The 21,301-nt window shown below is 37.8% G+C and overlaps 2 protein-coding genes and 1 pseudogene across 5 annotated transcripts; 2 read left to right on the top strand and 1 right to left on the bottom strand.

Annotated features, from left to right (window-relative positions):
• Nucleotides 1-2,469: 2,469 nt before the first annotated feature.
• LOC121752583 lies at nt 2,470-4,618 on the top strand (annotated as a pseudogene).
• Nucleotides 4,619-5,859: 1,241 nt separating this feature from the next.
• On the top strand, nt 5,860-8,988 carry LOC121752346 (protein WVD2-like 7). Of its 2 annotated transcripts, none has more exons than XM_042147365.1 (9): nt 5,860-6,061; nt 6,156-6,233; nt 6,650-7,357; nt 7,520-7,744; nt 7,863-7,900; nt 7,992-8,160; nt 8,266-8,337; nt 8,437-8,544; nt 8,629-8,988. In XM_042147365.1, the coding sequence occupies exons 2-9, from the start codon at nt 6,192-6,194 to the stop codon at nt 8,884-8,886; spliced, it is 1,620 nt and encodes a 539-aa protein (XP_042003299.1). In that variant the 5' UTR covers nt 5,860-6,061; nt 6,156-6,191; the 3' UTR covers nt 8,887-8,988. The 2 variants fall into 2 exon arrangements, with proteins under 2 accessions (XP_042003299.1, XP_042003298.1); XM_042147364.1 differs by having other exon boundaries at nt 8,620-8,988.
• Nucleotides 8,989-20,014: 11,026 nt separating this feature from the next.
• On the bottom strand, nt 20,015-21,009 carry LOC121751068 (dnaJ homolog subfamily B member 6-like). Of its 3 annotated transcripts, none has more exons than XM_042145782.1 (5): nt 20,799-21,009; nt 20,653-20,740; nt 20,509-20,570; nt 20,370-20,426; nt 20,015-20,284 (listed from the first exon to the last, which is right to left on the bottom strand). In XM_042145782.1, the coding sequence occupies exons 1-5, from the start codon at nt 20,901-20,903 to the stop codon at nt 20,270-20,272; spliced, it is 327 nt and encodes a 108-aa protein (XP_042001716.1). In that variant the 5' UTR covers nt 20,904-21,009; the 3' UTR covers nt 20,015-20,269. The 3 variants fall into 3 exon arrangements, with proteins under 3 accessions (XP_042001716.1, XP_042001717.1, XP_042001718.1); XM_042145783.1 differs by having other exon boundaries at nt 20,856-21,009; XM_042145784.1 differs by having other exon boundaries at nt 20,822-20,921.
• Between the last annotated feature and the right edge of the window lie 292 nt (nt 21,010-21,301).

The following is a 21,301-nucleotide window of genomic DNA, read 5'->3' as shown; positions in this document are numbered from 1 at the left end:
TGAGCTTAGACAAACAAGTAAAGTAATGGTCAAAATAAAAGCTCTTCGGCCAACCCGACCAACAAACCACGGCCAAAATAGAATGATGGCATGCGACTCGACTAGGCTCGACTGGATTCGTTCACATCAAGCACGAGCTGGAACAAGTGCATGCAAACAAGAATATGTAAAAGCTCCACAGAGACAAAACACACACAGCCACACATTCACATCTGTATATATAGATGTATATGTAAAGAGGTCATGGTCAGTGTAGGGTGAACAACGGACATGGTCTGGTTAGAGGGGGCCAGCAATGGGTTGGGACCATTTTATACAGAAAAAAATGAGTTGCTTTTTCAAATCCATCTTATGACAATACAACTTTCATTCACATTTTGGTATATGCATCTTTTACTGTTTCCATGGGTCCTCTTGCACTTTGTTCCTTTTTCTATCTCATTTTTTCTTTTCATTTTCCCTTTTAGCTATTTTTGGTTTCTACCTAAAGGGGAGCCTATGTTTTTATGGGCTTCCATTTTAGCTCATCTAATCCTTCTTCAATGATGACAAATTAATTCGTTCTCTCATTCTTTTATTGTTAATAGTATTTCCGTGTTACTTAAGTCTAAAGGTTAGTAGTACATAAGATTGTACATGCTCCATCTTCTCTCCCCCAAAGAAGAAATGTGTTCAAATTGTATATGATCTGTTATACTCTCAATGTCCCACATCGGGCATGAGAGAATTGGTTTGGGGTTTATAGACCAAATATGCCCATATTTTAGGATGCGTTTTTCTGTTTGGTAGTACTATGTAACAAGATCCGGACGGTACACGTGTGTAAGAGAAGATGAACCGGGTTTAAGTCAAACAGGGGAATATGGGCTTGAGATTGACCAGGCAGATGGTCCAGCACACGTAAACATGTGGCTAGAAATGGGGTGATCATTTAAGTTCAAAACTGGGTGTAGGTCCAGTTTGAGGAATTTGGATTTCTTCATTTTTTTTCTGCACTTCTTATCCATTATTTCTGACAAGATTGGGTGGGAGTGGTCCTGTGCTCATGTGATTTTGGCTTCTTACATTTCATCTTCAATTAATTAACACAGTGAATTATAACTCACAATATATGTATGTGGACCTGCAAATTTATTCTTGTCCAATCTATTCAGAGTTAATCCTATATAGGAGTATGTCACTAGCTACAATTTCGTGGTAAAATATGTTTGAGTATGTTTTGATACGATAGAATCCATAGGATTTCATGCTAAAACTAATGGGCTATAGATGGATTGACTTATGAAACTTATATAGTGATTTCAGTTTTTTTTATAGAGATGTGTGATATTGTTATACTTCTATAGATTTTCTATTCCTTGATCAGGTAAAATATGTCTAATTGTATCCATGTTTATTTTTCCAAATTTTGATGTTTGTTGCTATATTATTTTATTATTTTTGGGAGTGAAAAATATAGTACTACTATTTTTTGAAGTGTTCTTCATCCAAGATGAATGATATACTACATACTTTATGTGAGCTTCTTATGTGAGCACCACTTTCGTTTGACTTACGTTTAACGTTATTCGTTTCGATTTATATATTTAGTTTGATTCTAATATATTAAAAATGTTATTGATGTTTTTAATTTCACAAAATTCATAAAAATCAAAGCTCGTTTTCTTTATAATTTCAAATAAATTAATAAACGAGCAAATCGAGCTTTTATTTTTATGAATTTTGTAAAATTAAAAATTTCAATAACATTTTTAATGTATTAGAATCAAACTAAATATATAAATCGAAACGAACAACGTTAAACGTACATCAAATGAGAGTGGTGCTCACATAAGGAGCTTAGATAAGGTATGTAACATTTCATTCCCCCTTTACCCAATAATAGGACTGGCGAATTACAACTTAATGGGCTTGGGCTAATAAAAGGCCTTAAAAAATGGGTTCATCCAAAAGCAATTTGTTTTTAGGGGCTAAAATAGGATTTCCAATAATTGGGCATTTTATCACGACTTACTTTGGTTGCAAACATCATATATACGAGCCCTAATTTAATAACGTTAGTACATGAACCCAATATTGCGTCATAAACAACAATATATGGGAAGTAAATACTACTTTCAGACATTTTATTTACCGAAATATAATTATACTGAGTAAAAAAAACATTAAAACATTGGTAGGATAAATATAATCCAACAGTGACACTAATCACAGTATATTCGAGCATTACTATATGTAGAAATACTAACCACAAAATAAGTTAGCAAAAACAGTAATGACCTTAGCCATTCTTCAAATCAGCATAACCATACACGCATCTCCGCTTTATTCGATTACACCACACTATTAATTTAACTTCTCAGTGCAATCTCTTTTCACATTCTTTCTTATTCTTATGGTTTTCCAATAAACCTAACCAGTTTTAATAAAAAAGGAAAAAAATTGAAATTGAAAAAAAAATCATAAAAAATGGCTGCGCATGGCCGAAGTATAGATGGGCTTGAAGATGGCGGTGTTCGATCAACAGAGGAACAATATGGGAAAAGTTTAAATGTTGAGGATGATGGACCCACCTTCTGCACCTCAGCTAATGTTGTTGTTATGATTCAAAAAGTATGAGGTTATATTAAACCTATTTATAATCATGCATATAGATTCATAGAATAAACAATTTTACTAATTTAATGCTGGAATCAGGTTATTGCGAGGCAGTTGGAACATATTTCTTGATATTTATAGGGTGTGGTGCAGTTGTTCTTAATAAAATTCATGGTACAATCACATGGTCATGATCTATTCGGTAGGTCATATCTCTGGTGTACATTTCAACCCGGCCGTCACTATTACTATGGCCATTTTTCGCCAATTCCCCATTAAACAGGTACAAATTTTGTTCAGGGCATCCACAATGGGACGCCCGATGGCACACCCGATGCGTGCCATCGTCCGCCCCATTGTGGGTGCCCGCCATCGTCCCCGCCCTATGCCCACGCCCGATGCATCGTCCGCGGTTGAAACGCGGACGATGGCCTATCGTCCGCGCCATTGTGGGCTCGGCGGACGATGGGCGTGGACGATAGGCCATCGTCCGCGCCATCGGGCGCCCCATTGCTGGATCGGCGGATGATGGTCGCGGACGATGCCACGCGTTTTTTATTTTTTTTTCTATTTAAACCTCGTTTCTCATTCACTTGTTCATACGAACATCTCGCCTCTCTCATTTCGCTCCTCTCTCACATTTCTACCTATCTCACATACCAAAATGAACCACGACGATGACACCACTAGTTCTAGCTCCTCGGAGTCGGGTAGTTCGCACTCGGAGACCTCGGCAGCCTTAGATGCAGCCGTTGAATAGGCCATGGCAGAATGCTTACTCGAACTGCAGCGCGAGGAGGCGGCAGGGCCGGCTCGTCTTTGGTTCAAGGAAATCATCGCCGACGTCATGTATGCGTGCATTATCATGCACAACATGATAGTCGAGCGCACCGAGTGGAACGATAATGACGGTGCATCTAGCTCGTCCAGCACGGCGACCGAGCCCCCCGCTAGAGGATTGCCGTCGGGCTTCGACGAGGTTCTAGCTAGACAGGCCTCAATGCGCAACCAACAAGACCATGCGCAACTCATGAACGACATGATTGAAGAAGTGTGGGCCCGTAACCGCCGTCGTTGAGTTTGCGTATTTTTTTTAATTCGTATTGTAATGTATTAATTTTTATATATGAAATGAAGTTTTTTTCTAATTTTTTGTTAGGGCGCCCCATTGCAGGTGGGGGGTAGGAGGATAAAACTGCTGACGTGGCACGCCTTAGGGCGCCCTATTGTGGATGCCCTCATCTGCTTCGATCTGATCAACTTTTATCAGTTCTACTAATATCTCATAGTTTTGTGTAAAGGATATGTGACATATAACTCATGATATCAATATGTTTGTTTTTTAAAAGTAAAGGATGTTGTAGGTACCATTGTACATATTAGAACAATTGTTGGGTGCAATTCTTGCAAGTGGGACATTGCACCTTTTGCTAGATGTGGATGATCAATTTTCTTTTGGTACTACACCAGTGGGATCTGCCTCACAATCCCTTGCGATGGAGTTTATCGCATCGTTTCTCTTGATGTTCGTCATTTCTGACGTTGCCACGGACAACAGAGCTGTAAGAATTCATTCTCAGCTAAATAAATTAAGACTATAATTATCTGTCTTTATCTAATTTTTGTATCTTTTTTATTTTTAGATTGGAGAAATGACATGAATTGCAATTGGGATGACTTTACTAATCGGTGTTCTTATCGATGGGTATGTAATTAGTAGTAATGTATTTAGTGATAAACATGTAATTCAAATGTTAACATTGTTATTTATTGATGTAGGCCGATTTCTGAAGGTTCAATGAATCATGCAAGAACAATTGGACCTGCTTTGATCATGCACAAACATACAACTATTTGGATATATATAGTTGGCCCAATTTTTGGCGCAATGTTGGGTGGATTTGTTTGCAATTTGATCAGATTTACGGACAAACCACTCAAAGAAGTTGCTAAAGCTTCTGCAACTTTCATCAAGAGTGCTTCTAGAGTCTGGGAGTCTGGGAGCACTAATGAGTTTTGAGTGTTAGAAATTAGATGCATGTCATGTGATTCAAAATCAATTGGCTGTAGAAATCGGTATGTTAATAAAAAAATTTGTTACATTTTCCTAAATTATTTTAAAACACTACTAATCAATTTGTAGCTAAATTACATCTAATTGATGATATATGGTCGAAGTTAAGGAAGATCACATGGCTTCTGCAAAAAAATCCATTTTTAAAGAGGGGTCGCTACAAATCTTTTGCCACTTGCACCTGAAGCCCACTTTCCTTGAATTTATATATACATCGAAATTGTATTATTCCTTCCACATGGGGATAACATATTTTGTGTATTTCTGCTACCAATTTGTGCAGACAAAGATTAAGAGATTGAATTATTGGGACTACCATCAATTTGATAATTGGAGTTGTGTAAGAATCTAAAATCAAGACTGTGGCATAGGGATGCAATAGGTCGGATGTAAGTCGATAAATTTTGGTGAATAGATGCATTAGAGGCCTGAAATTAAGTCTTCACATTATTAAGTTAATTGGACCACTCACTTATTAGCCATTAGTCAATACTAATAAAACTCCATCTACAATTTCTCATTAAAATTTGGAAAACTATAGTAGTAGTTACATAATTGCATTTAATTAGAGTTGGCGGTGTAGCTCGTTTATAGATTCCACTTAAATTACAAGCAATGAGAAAAATAAACTGATTACACACCTTCCATTAAATGAACGTGTTAAGTTGAAAATAACGTAGAAAGGCTTGTACGTCGTTGTACAAGTGCCATTACCGCGGTTCAGTAATTCAGTTTTCGAACATAAATTTTCTTCATTCATTTCGGTCCTATACAGAAATTAACTAGGCTTATTTATTCCTACACACCATGTCATGTTGGGCACCAAAAATTAAGACTATGACTAATTGATTATTGATTATCAAGCGACAAGACATTAGTAGTAATATTTTGTAAACTACTTACAATGTGAATAGGGACTGTTTCAAAATTAAGGTTGGTTTCCGAAGCTCACTAATCATCACACGTTCATCTTCTAAACTCCAATTAATTACCGCCAAAAAACAGGCCTCTACATGATGCCACGTGTCAGATCCTTCAAAACCCACATTCAACTATTACTGGCCGTCTGATCCACACGCATCCTACGGCAGTCACCACATCAAAACGTGGCCCCACTAATAATTCAGTTCAGCGAAAAAATACAAAAAGAAAAAGAAAGAAAATGGCAGCGGCACATGATCATGTAATACTTGCTACAAAAAAAACTCGCTGCGAAGAAGCTCACTCAAGCATCCCATCACATTTCTGTCTCAACTCAAATCTCAATCTTATAAAAATCTCAATCATTTCCATGATATAAAAGCCAACAAATTGCATCGTTTTCAATCCCTAGAAATACAGAAAAGGGTCGCACCGAGGGTTTTCCACCTACTGGTCTTGAATTCTTCTGTGAGTTTGATTTCTCCATAAAGTTCTGATTTTTAATGTTATGATATACATATTGCGTTTTTTGGGTGATGGGTTTTTGGGCGTGGCGTTTCAGATGCTTGGAAAGGTTATGATTTTGAGCATTTAAGAAATGGCGGGTGAGATTGGAGAACCGGCAAGACTTCAATTTAAGGTAACAGTTGGATTTTGGAATTTTTTTATGCATCCAATGAATTGATCCGAATTTGTTTGTTTTGGTGGGTAGATCATGTAGTGCGTGTGGAGATGGTACTGAGATTTTGAATTTAATTTTACTAGTTGCTATAGACGAATCGTGTAGCTGATACTGAGATTTTGAGATTAGGAGAGAAAATTGAAGTATAATCATGCAATATACGCATTTTGCAGTTGCTGTTGTTTTGTTATGATTGTGGATTTTGGATTAGTGAGATTTTTCTTGTCTAAGTTGTGCATTGTGGTTATTTATGGATGATATTGGACTACGGGAGAGAGTCTTGTTGATCTATTTTGTAGAAAAATAGCAAGATTTACACTTTACTATCAAAGGTTTATTGGGCATTTCTAATTTTCCTGTCTCTGAATAATTAGGCTGAATCTTTACTTTCGGGATCAATATCATTTGGGAGGTTTGAGACTGAAGATCTATGTTGGGAGAGGAGGTCATCTTTCTCTCACAATAAGTATCTTGAAGAGGTTGAAAAATGCTCAAAGCCGGGTTCTGTTACTGAGAAGAAAGCTATTCTTGAGGCCCATTTTAGGAAGAAGGGGCTTTTTGGTCTTTCTTCGCCTGGGAGTCGTACTGAGACAGATTACCATACTAGTGATAATGAAGCATCGGAGAAGAGATGCTATGATGATGACTTTACTCACACACATTCGCCTAAACGTGACGAAAGGCCGGATAGTTGTGAGCATGATTTGAGAGAACAAGGAGAAGGAGAAGTATCTGTTTCATCGAGTTTAGATGGTCAAATTGAGTATTCATGTGATAACGCCAGAGATTCCGACTGTTTAGAACTTTCTAGATCAGTTGAGTATTCATGTGATAATGCTAGAGATTCCGACTGTTTTTCAGAACGTGGGATTGGGGAAGAGGAGCATTGTGATAAACCAGAAAGTGTGCTGTCAATGGACTCCATATTAGAGACAGAAGCGAAAGAAGCCATTGATCATGATGCTGCTAATTCCGACACAATAAATGTATCAAAACCAGCCATTGCCTTGCTTAGTGATAATCACGGAACTGAGGAAAATAGATATGCCAGCCCAGAAGGCCAACGAGTTTCATCTTCTGAGGTTTGCTGTTTCCATATTTGTTGTCATAGTAGTAAATTTGATTGTTCAAACATGGTTAATTGTGGCATAAAATGGAAAAATGAGACTGATAGCTAATTAGTAATGAATCTTTACACTACCCTTAAAATAGCAGATCGATCTAAAACAGGATAATTCATGCAGGAAAATGTGCCATCACAAACTGAACATGTGAAGCCTAGATTGATACGCCGAGTTAGTGTTACACAGACTAGAAGGTACACATCCAGCAAGAAAGTGTCGAAATGTTCAGAAAAAAGACCTAGTAAAGTAGTATACAATGCTCGGATGAGTTTGGAAGCAGAGAAGAAGATTAAGCAAGCTACTTCTCAGGATAGAAACCCAAAGCAGAAGTTTCCAAAACACGAGGTTGGCTTGACTTTTGTGAATCTTACTTCGTTAGTTATTTTGACATTTCCATCTTGAAAGGGAATATTTGGATTCTAATCTTGGTTGTTAATCAATGCTTTTCACTTTTTTTCCTCAGCCTGCCTCAAAAGCAAAAGGTGTCGATGATATCAAAAGGTATATATTGAGATTCTTGGTTACATAATTAGATGCCTCATAAATCATTAGTCATTACTAAGCCATTTTCTTCCCCTTGTATTTTTCATAGGGGTGACAAAGATTCGAAAAACAATAGAATTCAGGTCCCTCTGTCCTCTGCCCCGAGAGAAGTTACCAGTAGAGTGAAGCCTTCAGCTGGTGCGCCTCAACGATATATAAAGCAGGATACTCCGAGGTTCAGTTTCAAATGCAATGAACGTGCAGAGAGACGGAAAGAGGCAAGCTAGTTTTTTTCTCTGTCAACTGAATAATATAGCATTACGATAGTCTATTACTTCTGTAGCTGAGAAGTCTCTCTCTCTCTCTCTCTCTCTGTGTCTCAGTTTGATATGAAGATAGAGGAGAAGATTCGTGCAAGAGAAGCAGAGAGGCGTAAAATTCAGGCGAAAGTTCAGGTAATGAACCTTTGATGTGTAACAGTATTGATCTTTATAAGCTCAATAGCAGCTTTCTTACTCAAGTAACAAATTGGCCTTGTTTCGTTGTGTTTGTAGCAAAAAACAGAAGCTGAGATCAAGCAGCTGCGGAAAAACTTAAACTTCAAGGCTAAGCCACTGCCCTCGTTTTACTATGGAGTCGAGCGCGAGCCAGATCGAAACAAGGTAAACTGACAAGTCACTGTCAATTCCTCGCTTGACAAATTTCAGAACAAAATACTGATTGATGATTGGATTTAGACATTGCAGCAGGGCGTAGGTAGAAACACAAAACCACGACGAGCACAGACAAAATGCTTAAGCAGTAGCAACATATCTGAGAGATCGAGAGCAAGCTCGAAGGCAGGCACGAAGAAAGGGTGTTCAGGTCCAAAAACAAATATAGATCAAGCACCGGCGTCGAGCTGCCACTCAACAGTAACGTCGGACAGCAGTCCGTCGTCCCCCGCTGCAATCCAGCAGGTTGGTGGGAAGAAAGAAAGAGAAAAGTCCCTTCAAAGGCCATAAGATCTAACATGTCAGTTACATCTCATTCTACTTTAGTGTAATGTAAAGTCTAGTTATTACAAACATTGGATTCATATATCTATTTACTTTTAAAATTGTCAATTCTGTCATTAGATTATACTGCAAAAATGCTTTATCTATTTTCTGCTTGGTTTAATTATTCTTACACTGGACGTCTTTGTCGATTATTGGAACCACTGTCTGAATATTGCCATTTCTTTTCTCTTCTCATATACTAATCCCTCCGTTCCATGTTAATAGAGTCATTTTTTCTATTTTGGGAAGTTCCAAGTTAATTGAGTCATTTCTATTTTTGGCAAAAAGTAATTCTCCCTTTTACTTTATTCTCTCTTCATCTCTCTTACTTTTTTCACCAATCATTTAACACACTATTCTTAAACTCTGTGCCAAAAAGAAATGCTTCTATTAATACGGAACGGAGGGAGTAGTATTTAATAGGGTAATGATATACTATTAGTCTCTACCACAATTATAGAGACTGAAAGTGGACGAAATAGGTGGTTAGTTAGAATGTTATTATCTTCCTGTCATTGTTGATCTCTCATTTTGTTTGGAATTTTAGAGGGGAAAAAAAGTAGGGGAGCCCCCACTTTTTTGTAAGACATACTATAACCTACATCAAATATGGTGCATTTATTTGAGCTTTCCCTTTCTTTTCCTTCGTATGATGGAAAATATTGCTAATGTAAATTTGGCCCATCTCTTCAAAAAAATCGCATTTGTGTTTTTATTTTTCTTATGGCCAATATTTTTCAAAATAATATTCCGTCCTCAAATAAAACCATATCTCTAATACCGTAATTTAAATTATTGTGAAGGACATGAATGGCCTGAAAAGCGATTAAGTATATTAGTATTATTTTTGGTACCTTTTAAAAAGTGGCCATTTTAATCCTAAGAGTCAACAAAGGACATATATATAGCCACATAGGAGTAATTATAAACTTGCTAAAATTCAATTGGCCAGCCTGTCACGTTATTATCACTTAATCATGTTAATGTATTGGGCCAATATATATAGTGGCCCATATACGTCTCTCAAATCAGTATCTAAAACGAATGCAAACAATCTTCTAGCTTGATGATGAAATCATGTATACGTGGTGAAATATTCCACCTAAAGGTAAAGACGAAAATTTGAAATTGACTAGAGCCACAATTTTAATTAAAAATGTTGAAATTTTATTCAACACAAATAATTGTTGAAATACATGACTCCAAAAAAGAGAAAAAAAAATGAGGTTGCATTGTTGCAATTAACATTAGCAGTTGCACTAAATTTGATCATTAATTATACAAACACAAATAAAAACAAGCTATATCTCTTCTCATAGATATAAACGATCCTGGGATAATACATGAACAACATGAAAATTGAAAAAGAAACAAATTAATTAATAATAGAAAACAAGAAGAAGAGGTAAAATAAAGAAGACAAGGTCTCTTGACCCTCGAATTGATGATGAAGATTCATCTTTACGTGGTGGCTTCCTGTAGTAAAATGGGAACCAAGGCACTATTGGCTCTGGCGGCGGCGGCACCCCATCGGAGAAGTAAGGCGACGGCGGAGTAAACGGGGTGTAACCCGCCGGAGGAGTGAACGAAGATGGAGGGGAGAGAGCTGCGGGAGGTGTGGTGGATGCTGGTGGTGTTGTGGTGGCCGGTGGCCCGGTTCCGGGGCCCGTGGGCGGTGGATAACACGGATACGGGCACTCCTGCGCCGTCGCCGCCGGCAGAAAATCAAGAATGGTGGAGAGGAAAAGGAGAGTTGAGAGTATGTGGTGAAGTTTCGAGACCATGGTTTTAGTCTTTGATTTTGAGAGGAAAAGGGAGGATATGAAATATAGGTGGGAGTGTGAAGACTAAGTTAAAATGATTACAAGTAGGGGTGGGTGGTGGGTGGGTTCCTATGTATTTTTGTTTATTAGATAATTTTATAATTTTGTTATGTCTAGCAATATGAAAAGGCTATATGGAGAGAGTGGTAGAAGTTGAATAAAGCAAAGGTTTAGGTCACTTTAAATTGTCATGCATATATGGTGGCTGAGCTATTCAAATTGACTTGGTATACTGATGATGGTATGGGGTTCAATTCATTGATTTTATTTTTTATGTATTAGTAGTATTTAGTTAAGTTGAATTTAACATGGGATATAAATCACTATATATCCCACAAACGCTTATTGATAATTTTTTATCCAAGTGTTAATTATACCTACCATAAAACTTTTTAGTATATGAATATACTAAGAAAAGTGTGATAATAAGTATCATCATCTCTATAGGGTCATGTTAGGTTGAAATTTTTTTAGCTTAATTGAGAATTGAGATGCATTTTCGGCCACTCATCCACAATATTTTTGAAATGTCAACTGCATATAGATTATGTCAACTCGGGGGTATTATCGTCAATAGCTTGCACACCAAATGTCAATAGCTTGCACATCAAATGTCAACAACTTATAGTTGACATGAATTGTATATGTAGTTAACATTATGTGTGTAGTTGACATGAATTGTATATGTAGTTGACATGGATTGTACACATAGTTGACATTATATGTGTGTAGTTGACATGAATTGTATATGTAGATGACAAAAAAAATTAATTTTTTTATAAGAATTTTAAAAAAAATTTAAAATTTTAAAAAAAAAGTATTTATTGAATAAAATGTATCATGAAATTACTATTATGCCCTTTCATAATTAATTAATCTAAAAATATTTTCCATGTGACGAATTCTGGACCACTCATTTAATAAAAATAAATGGTTTATAATGTATCTCAATTCTCAATTAGGATAAAAAATCTCAATGGATCACAATCCCATTTCTATATAACTTTCTAAAAAATCTCAATGGATCACAATCCCATTTCTATATAACTTTCTAATTTCAATGCACGTGGATGAGTGGAAAATAAGTGCCACTACTTGCTAAAAGGCGTTTTAAAAATCAAAGCATGGGAAAGGAAAGAAGGGTGTTAGGAAAATGTTTTTTGACTTGGGAGCTAATTTAAAGTCACACAAAACGAATTAAATAAATGAAAATAAAAGTGGCATATCGAATATGAAGGAGGTTTGTCTTAATTTAGCTAGCTATAGCATCCAGGTTAGGATTTAGTAAAAACTCCAAATGATTAAGCAGCTACAAAAATAGTACAACCAATGAGAGAAAGGCAGGAAGCAGAATGAAACAATAAATAGTTTAATAAAATAGCATTGAACAAATATAAAGTTTTGATAAAGTAGAAAGTAGAAACACAAGTTATATGTGGAGGAAGGAGAGACAATCCACGTAGAGACAGCATGTATGGGACCCATGATTTGGTGAAACCCAAGTTGATCCTCATCTTTAATCTACCACTCATACTTTCTGACATGTCAATCATCAGATGGTCTTCTTCATCAGTGTACTAATATATAGTCTCAGAAGCTTCTCGTTCTTTTTCTTTTTCTTTTTCTTTTTCTTTTTTTTAAGAAAAATACATATCCCAAGTAGTCATGCTAAAAAAAGAACATGTTAGTAGTATATAATTTGTAGTTGATTTTTTAATAATATCAATCTATAATATTAACTATATATAAATGTATAATATGCATCTCAACAAAAGAACATGTTAGTAGTATATAATTTTTCATACCGCTACGACGATTTGCACGCGCCACCAAATGGCAAAATATCTAAAACATTCATCTCGGTTATAATAATATGAATGAAGTTGTAACATGCATATATTACATTTATAGCCATTAGATTGCCAAATTAAACAGATGCCAATATTTATTAATTATTATTAATATACTGATCTTAGTTGTAATTTAAAATATGGCTATTAATTGTTTACATTCTATAACTATGTACGAAAGTGTTCAAATGCAGCAGCTACTTTGCTATATTAATATAAGCATAGCTAGCTAGAGTTAATAATTCTTATAAATATACATGTGCAAAATAACAGAAACCATACTGTCCATACACCAAGAGATGTGTGGCAAGGCATCCACAATGGGACGCCCGATGGCACGCCCGATGCGTGCCATCGTCTGCCCCATTGTGGGTGCCCGCCATCGTCCGCGCCCTACGCCCACGCCCGATGCATCGTCCACGGTTGAAGCGCGGACGATGGCCTATCGTCCGCACCATCATTCGCGCCATTGTGGGCTCGGCGGACGATGGGCGCGGACGATAGGCCATCGTCCGCGCCATCTGGCGCCCCATTGCGGGATCGGTGGACGATGGTCGCGAACGATGCCACGCGTTTTTAGGGTTTAGGGTTTAGTATATACTTGTTTTACCATTTTAGGTCGTCCCATAAAATTAAACCAAGTCTAAATATGAAATATTTTTAACCAATTACACACCTCTAATAATATGGATCTAATAATCCACTAACACCACTTCAATTACATTTTTACCTCTCTCCCCCTTACCTATTCGCATTTCACTCTTACTTTACTAATTGTACATTAAAATATGTGTCATTTACAAGTTGGTATATTTTTTTTAGTACAATAGAGTATCCCCATCGCGGGATAGGCGGACGACGGTCGCGGACGATAGGACGATGCCAAAATAAGCCGACTGCCGCTGATTGCCTGGGCCTGATGAAGATGCACGAGACGGCGCATGGCTTTCCTGGGATGCTAGGGAGCATCGACTATATGCACTGTGAGTGGAAGAATTGTCCGACGGCGTGGAGAGGCCAATTCACTAGTGGATACAAGGGCAGCCACCCGACTTTGATCCTCAAAGCCGTCGCTGACCATCGGCTCTGGATCTGGCATGCGTACTTCGGCGTAGCCGGGTCGAACAACGACATCAAAGTCCTCAACTCCTCCACCCTCTTTGCCGAGCAATGCAACGGCAACGGCCCGACCATCGAGTTCACTACCAACAGGCGCCGATACCACATGGGGTACTACTTGGCCGATGGCATATACCCACGGTGGCCTGTTTTTCTGAAGACGATCAGCTGCCCAATGGGTGAGAAACGGGTTTTATTTGCACAAAAGCAGGAGTCGGCGCGGAAGGATGTCGAGCGGGCATTTGGTGTGCTCCGATCACGGTGGGCCATTGTGAGAGGGCCGGCTCGTCTTTGGTTCAAGGAAATCATTGTCGACGTCATGTATGCGTGCATTATCATGCACAACATGATAGTCGAGCATGAAGGTGGGAGCATCACCGAGCGGAACGATGATGACGGTGCATCTAGCTCGTCCAGCACGACGACCGAGCCCCCGCTAGAGGATTGCCGTCGGGCTTCGATGAGGTTCTAGTTAGACAGGCCTCAATGCGCAACCAACAAGACCATGCGCAACTCATGAACGACATGATTGAAGAAGTGTGGGCCCGTAACCGCCGTCGTTGAGTTTGCGTATTTTTTTAATTCTTATTGTAATGTATTAATTTTTATATATGAAATGAAGTTTTTTCCCAATTTTTTGTTATTTAAATATTCAAATAAAATAAAATGTATAGGGTGCCCCATTGCAGGTGGGGGTAGGAGGATAAAACTGCTGACGTGGCGCGCCATAGGGCGCGCCTTAGGGCGCCCCATTGTGGATGCCCTGTTGAACTCTGTAAAATGGCAACATCGAAAACTATGTATGGGCACTAGTTTTACAAGAAAATGAAATATTTGTCACTGATAATAGTTATGAGTTAGGCCACCCGCAACGCGTTACGCGGGTGGCTCGATGCCCGTTCCTCCGTGATGAGACGCGCGCCGCGTTGCAGCGTCCCGTCGCGTCCCCAGCCCGCCGAGACACCCGTCTCTCCGAGACGGCCCGCGAGATGTCTTGCCACGCGCGCGCGCTACGTGGCGCGCTCCGGCGCCTTGCGTGACGCCCACTTGCTGCCCCGCGAGTGGGTTTCGTCACACTGACGCAATAAAATATTTTTAAAAAAAATTCGAATTTAATAAAAAAAATTAAAATCGAAAAAGGTAATATTACCGTTTTTTGACCGTTTTCCTATTTTTTAATTTATTTTTTTACTCTATAAATACTCCTATTTCATCCTCATTTCACACACAAACACACATCTATTCTTCTCAAATCATCTCTCATTCAACTCCAATTTTCATCTAAAATCAACTCTTTTTTCCTTCCCCCAAAGTTAATCGATCTAATGGATCCATATGAGCAAATGCGTCGAATAATGGAAGAATCACTTGAAGAAGATCAACGCCGGGAGGCGGAGGAAGCCGCGCCGCCCCAAAGACGCTCCCGGACTTACATCCATCGTAACCGGGAGAAAGCCGCCGCAAGGTTAGACGTTAGTTCCCGACTACTTCTGTGATAACCCGATTTAGGGAGATACCTACCTCCGTCGACATTTCCGCATGCGGAAACCACTATTTTTCCACATCGCATATACATTGGCAGCCCGGGAAGAGTTCTTCCAAGAAAGGTTCGACGCCGTCGGCCGTCCCAGCCCCACGACGCTGCAGAAATGTACTGCAGCAATCCGTCAACTTGCGACTGGACAAACGGCGGATGTGTTCGACGAATACCTCCACATAGGAGAAAGCACTGGGAGACTGCGCTTGATCCAATTCTTCAAAGGCGTACGGGCAGCCTTCACCGACGAATTTCTCCGGAGGCCAAGCACGACAGATTGTCAGTTTCTGCTCCACCTTCACGAAGAAGTGCACGGATTCCCCGGGATGCTTGGCAGCGTCGATTGCTGAACTGGCAATGGAAGAATTGCCCTGTGGCGTGGAGGGGGTCGTACACTAGCGGCCACAAAGGCACCCACCCCACCGTTATACTCGAGGTCGTTGCCGACTACCGGCTATGGATCTGGCATGCGTACTTCGGGGTCCCCAGATCGAACAACGACATAAACGTGCTCCACCAATCTGACCTCTTCGCTGAAGTTTTGGATGGTAAAGCGTCGGCCATCAACTTTATCGCTTACAACCTGCGGTATAAAATGGGGTACTATCTTGCAGACGACATCTACCCGAAGTGGCCAACCTTCGTGAAGACGTGCAACAGGTCTGTGAACGCAAAGCAGACTCTTTTTGCGCAGAAGCAGGAGGCTGCTCGCAAGGATGTGGAGAGGACGTTCGGGGTTCTCCAAGCGCGCTTCAACATAATCAAAGCCCCGGCTCGTACGTGGTTCATGGAGAGTATGGTCGACATCATGTATACGTGCATAATCTTGCACAACATGATTGTCCAAGACGAAGGACCTGAGGCGGGAAATTGGTTCGACCCTGAAGTCCCCGGAAGCTCTACCGCAAGTAGTCCGCCTCGCAGTGGAGTGCATCCGTCTATACAAGAACGGTTGTCTATTCGGGTAAGGACACGTGACTCTACCGCCCACGCCCAACTCCAAGATGATCTAATGGAGCACATTTGGGCAAAATTTGACGGAAGAAATTATTAAATTATTTATTTTTAATTTTTTTAGGATTTTACGAATTTTATGTTATAATTTTATTTTATTTAATGAAGTGTGTTTTTATTAATTGAATTTGTTGGAAATAAAAATAAAAAATGAAATTGAATGAATAGTAATTTAAGAGACGGTTAAGGGACGGATAAGAGATGAAGTGTTGCAGGTTCTGTCCCTTAGTTAAGAGATAAAGTAAAAAAGTATAATGAGGCTTATAAATAATAATTTAAGAGACGATTAAAGGACGGATAAAAGATAGCGTTGCAAATAGTCTTATCATTTTTAGCCTATAATTTAGAAGTTTACATGGGTGTCACATGCTAGGTATGCTACGCGTCGCTATTTAGACAAAATTGTGTATTGTCAAATAATAGCCAAATTTGATTTGGCATCCGTCTATCAGTCGGTGGAAACGTCCCACGTTATTAATGTTCCAACTCTTAACCTTCTTTTCTATATTACCTTTATTTTCATTTTTTATGTTTTTGGAGAGATACATATATATACACCCTCAATTTTATGGACTAATATAAACTTGAACCTAAATTTTCAAAAGATTTCTTCAAAAAGTTTGTAGAGCATGTCCTTACAACTTGCTAAGGATTGAACATTTTTGTACTACATAGTTTCCGGTTTTTTTAGACTGAATACTGTCAAATTAAATATTCTTCATTTTGACGAAATCAAACATATTTCTTAACTTTCTGGATTCAGATATAAATATTTGTCACGGTTATGATATCACTCAATACAATAAAATGTACTACTATTAATTATGATATTCAAAATATATGACATAATTCATTTGCAGTAAATACATAAAATATAACAAAATTACATATCAAATCTAGCACTATCATTGAACAAATGTGACACGCTTTCCACCACCGCATAAAATTAAACTTAAAAAGGGCAAAAAGCAAACTATCAAGAAATTAAATAAAATAAACATGTAGAATACACTGACGAAATATCATTAATGATTCGGTAAGATCAGAATTACACCACATTAAAACAGTATACATATGAAGCAGGAAATTAACCAAACTAAACAGGGGGTTATTAAATTATTAATTACGACAATGAATTAATGTACTCCATCAAACATGAACTCAAACAAACCTATTAATTAATCAGAATGAAAATATTGATCTTCATCCCTTCATTCGGATTCATATATTTGCAGAAAAGAATCATGAATGTTGTATTCTTTTCCTGCCAAAATACACAAATCTTCAAAAAGCTACCGCCCACAACAAACAGCTGACGATCAAGAACGGAATATTTCCGACCAAAAAGCTGCGGCAGCCGCCGGAATAGGTCTGAATAACCGAATAAACACTTCCCGGCGGCCCATTAATGGATATGGATGGAGGGTTTGGGCCCTTGGGAGGTGTCTCGTCATCCGGAGGGTTTGGGCTCTTGGGAGGAATCCCTTCTTCCGGCACGCTGGGCGGCGGCGGACATATGTTGCTCGGCGGTGGATATTTTGGAGACGGTGGTGGAGACGGTGGCGGAGGTGAAGGCGATGGCGGCGGTGGAGAAGGCTTTGGGGTGCAAGGATTGTCACAAGGGCAATCCCCACACTTGTTTTCTAAGGTAGGTGGATTTTCATCAGCTTGGATTAGAGATAAAAATAAAGCTAGGAAAATTGTGATTTGCAAGAGTTTGAGAGTGGGCATGGTTGAAGCTAAATTTCTTGAATTCTTGTAGGGTGAGAATAGGAATATTTATGGAGGATAGACAGGGGAGTGTGACAATGTGACTTTGCCTCCTGCAATACTATGGGATATATAAATGTGACAAAATTTGATTAAAGGGGTAAGGGAATTTGCTGTTGCATTTGGATATTGCCCATTTTTTATGGACCTCAAGAGGGCATGTACTTGCTTTTTTGTTCCTACTTTAGTGTGACCAGAGTCGAATTACCTGTGAACTATCTAGAATTTATTTATAGCTTAATACAATAAAATTTATAAATTTTTTTATATTAGTAGGAGTACAAGAGTTGAAAAGTTGGGGAATAAAGGTGCAGGGTACTTAAAAAGGAACATCAATTTTGATTCTCATCATCAAAATAGTGGTCCAATTTTTTTGACTATATAAAATTTAAACTCGTAGCTAATTACTTTTACACCGATTAGGAAATTATAGTAGTACTAATTCACATGAGTTTTTTAATATCAAAATTTGCATATTGAGGGCTTTCCATGGAGATGAAGAAAGTAGTACGGAGTAATAATACCACTATAAGCAACAGATGTCAAAATGTGCTAGTAATACAGAACAATAGTCTCATATTTAACATGAGAAATGAGAGGTTTCAATGGAGTTTGCATGACTGAAAACTTGAAGAAAAGAAAGCTTCAATGGAATCTGCAGAGATGGAATAAAGGTAAATTCGTTTTTCTCCCAAAAGAAAATTTGGACAATCCCATCTTTTTTGTAAAAATGCCAAGTCTTGGTGATAAAGGAGATGAAGTGATCAAAAATAAATTTTCAGAATCAAACATTATTTTATTTTTGGCAACGCTTTGGTTGCATAAACATTAATTCCTCTCGAATATATATAAAATCCTAATTTTATGCTACCCATTTTTTGGTTTCTAAAAATATAAAGTGTTTGACATATATTATCAAGCGGTAGTCAAAATTATCACCTTAGTCATTGATCAAGCAAGCACGAAATCGGGGTGCACACACATGAGGAGAAATTATATAAAAAAATTACTATTAAGTTAGGGAAATAATAATAACATGGAATTTATAAATGTATATGGGGATATGGTGGAAAAAAGCAAAGAGAAGAAAAACATTTGATAAGAATATGATCACATGAATATAAAGTATTTTAAAATGGGCTTTATTATTCTCTGCCCAGCCCACTGTCTACTGTCACTATCATTTACTATAACCATGATTTATATGAAAACTGGAGTAGTAATTTGGGAAGAGGACAATGAGATTAGTTAATTAACGACTTTAAATATGTCCGTCTCTTACAAATCGAGCATACCATAACTTGCTGCTACTATTAGCTATCTTTTGTCTATTATTTTAAAAAAAAAAAACAACAATAAATGGTGCGTATTTTTCTTATGAACCATAATTAGAGTGCAAGATTAATTTTGATTAAGAGAAGACTGGAAATTAATTGTTTCATGTGAGTTGTATCCATAAAAAATTAGGAAGTATGACATATTTGGTCTTAAACCATATTTCAGTATTCTCATAATTAGAAATTTGCACATGATGTGGCTAAGATGTAGTGATTTCTCTTTTAACACTGCGTGTTTAATGGTGTTAAACCAAATACTTCGTATCACACTCCTTTCGTCCTATCATAAGCGAGACACCTCTTTTGGACACACGAATTTTTAAAAAATGATATTTAAAGTGTTAAATGAAGAGACAGTAGAGTATGAGAGTGGCTATAGTAGAGATATGAAGAGAGAAATGTATAAAAAAAATTTGCTAAAATAAATGACACATTTTAGATGAGGCACCATAAAAAAAGGTGGTGTGGTCCGATTATGATGGAATGAAAGGTGTACTTTCTAATCTTCTATGATACAACTCAAATTAAAGGATTAAATTTTCAGTCTTCTCATAATTAGAATTACATATTTACTAGTCGGGACTGTAAACCATCTTTCGTGATATGGAATTTTATGAGAAAACCTGAATAAAAATCATCAAATAATTTCAAAACACACTTTCATTAATTTCACATTAAACTGAATTGACATGTTAAAGCCCATAAATCCAGGCCCATTTCTGAGAGCCCAAGTTCTCTTCGCAGCAAACGATTCAAAAGCCCGAGCCACAGCCCATCCCAATAGATCTGTTGAAAAATGCTTGATAAGATTTTGTAGATGAATTGGTAGTCCACTAAGGAATCTCATAAGCTTTTGCCATCTCCCAAAACATGCCCTCCACTTCTTCAATGCTGTCTCTATGTAATTTTCTCCTGTTTTCAACCCATTACTTCCATCATCAATCACACATTCATTCACCAATTCTTGCATACAAATGATTTTTTTTATAATTAGTACCTCTTCTCTAACATCATCAACAAGAGACATCATTTCTTGAACAAAATCCGAGAAACCCTGCAACAACAAACAAAATTTATGTAACTAAAACAAACTCCCAAATGTTTCAAGGAAAGGAGAGTAAGAGACCAAGCTCTACCTCATCTTCTTCATCGAACAAGCTAGCATCATACAATGTTCGCTTTGTCCGATCTGATAAAACTGTTTTAACCAAATCCAATCAAAATCAACCAAATCCATCCAACATGTAAATCATCTTTTCTCAATGGCCAACTTATGTCACCTGAATATGCTTCTTGAATTTGCTGAAATTTATGTTTGGCCATGTCAACTAGAGAAGGGGTTGCATTCCATTTGTCAGGATGCCATTGCTGCAAAAAAAACAAAAAATGTCAAACAAAGCCACATATAGAAAGAGAGGATCGATACCATGGCAAGTTTACGATAAGCACGTCGAATTTCATCATCATAAGAGTAAAAACTAACGCCAAGAACAGCGTAATATCCTTCTCTGCACTCCACTTCCATTGCCATCAATTATTCCAAGTGTTTTTGACTCACATTATATATGTAAGCAAAATAATCAAAATAGTGGTCCACATTAATGATGCCCTGGATTCTGGAATGTTCTAGTAGGGCTTCTTTTCTTACATTGTTTTCTTTCTTATTCTCAAACTTCAGAAAAATTGTGGCAATAAATATGTTACTACCCTTTTTCTGATGTGGTCCAGACTCTATTGGCGGTGCAGATTTTTTTTCCTAATTTTGTGCGTTTTGTTAGCACAGAGTTAAGTAAAAGAAATGGCAGTTGAGGTAGAAACGCGTATCATTTCTAGTCACGAATGCTCAACTATACATGCAAATGAAGAAGGGAAATTTGTATTCAATTTTTTTTCACAATACTAGCTACATTTAAACTAATAAAATATGAG

Source organism: Salvia splendens, chromosome 10 (assembly GCF_004379255.2).
Source record: "Salvia splendens isolate huo1 chromosome 10, SspV2, whole genome shotgun sequence".
NCBI lineage: Eukaryota > Viridiplantae > Streptophyta > Magnoliopsida > Lamiales > Lamiaceae > Salvia > Salvia splendens.
The sequence above is the reverse complement of the archived record's forward strand: the minus strand, read 5'-3'. Positions and strand labels throughout refer to the sequence as shown.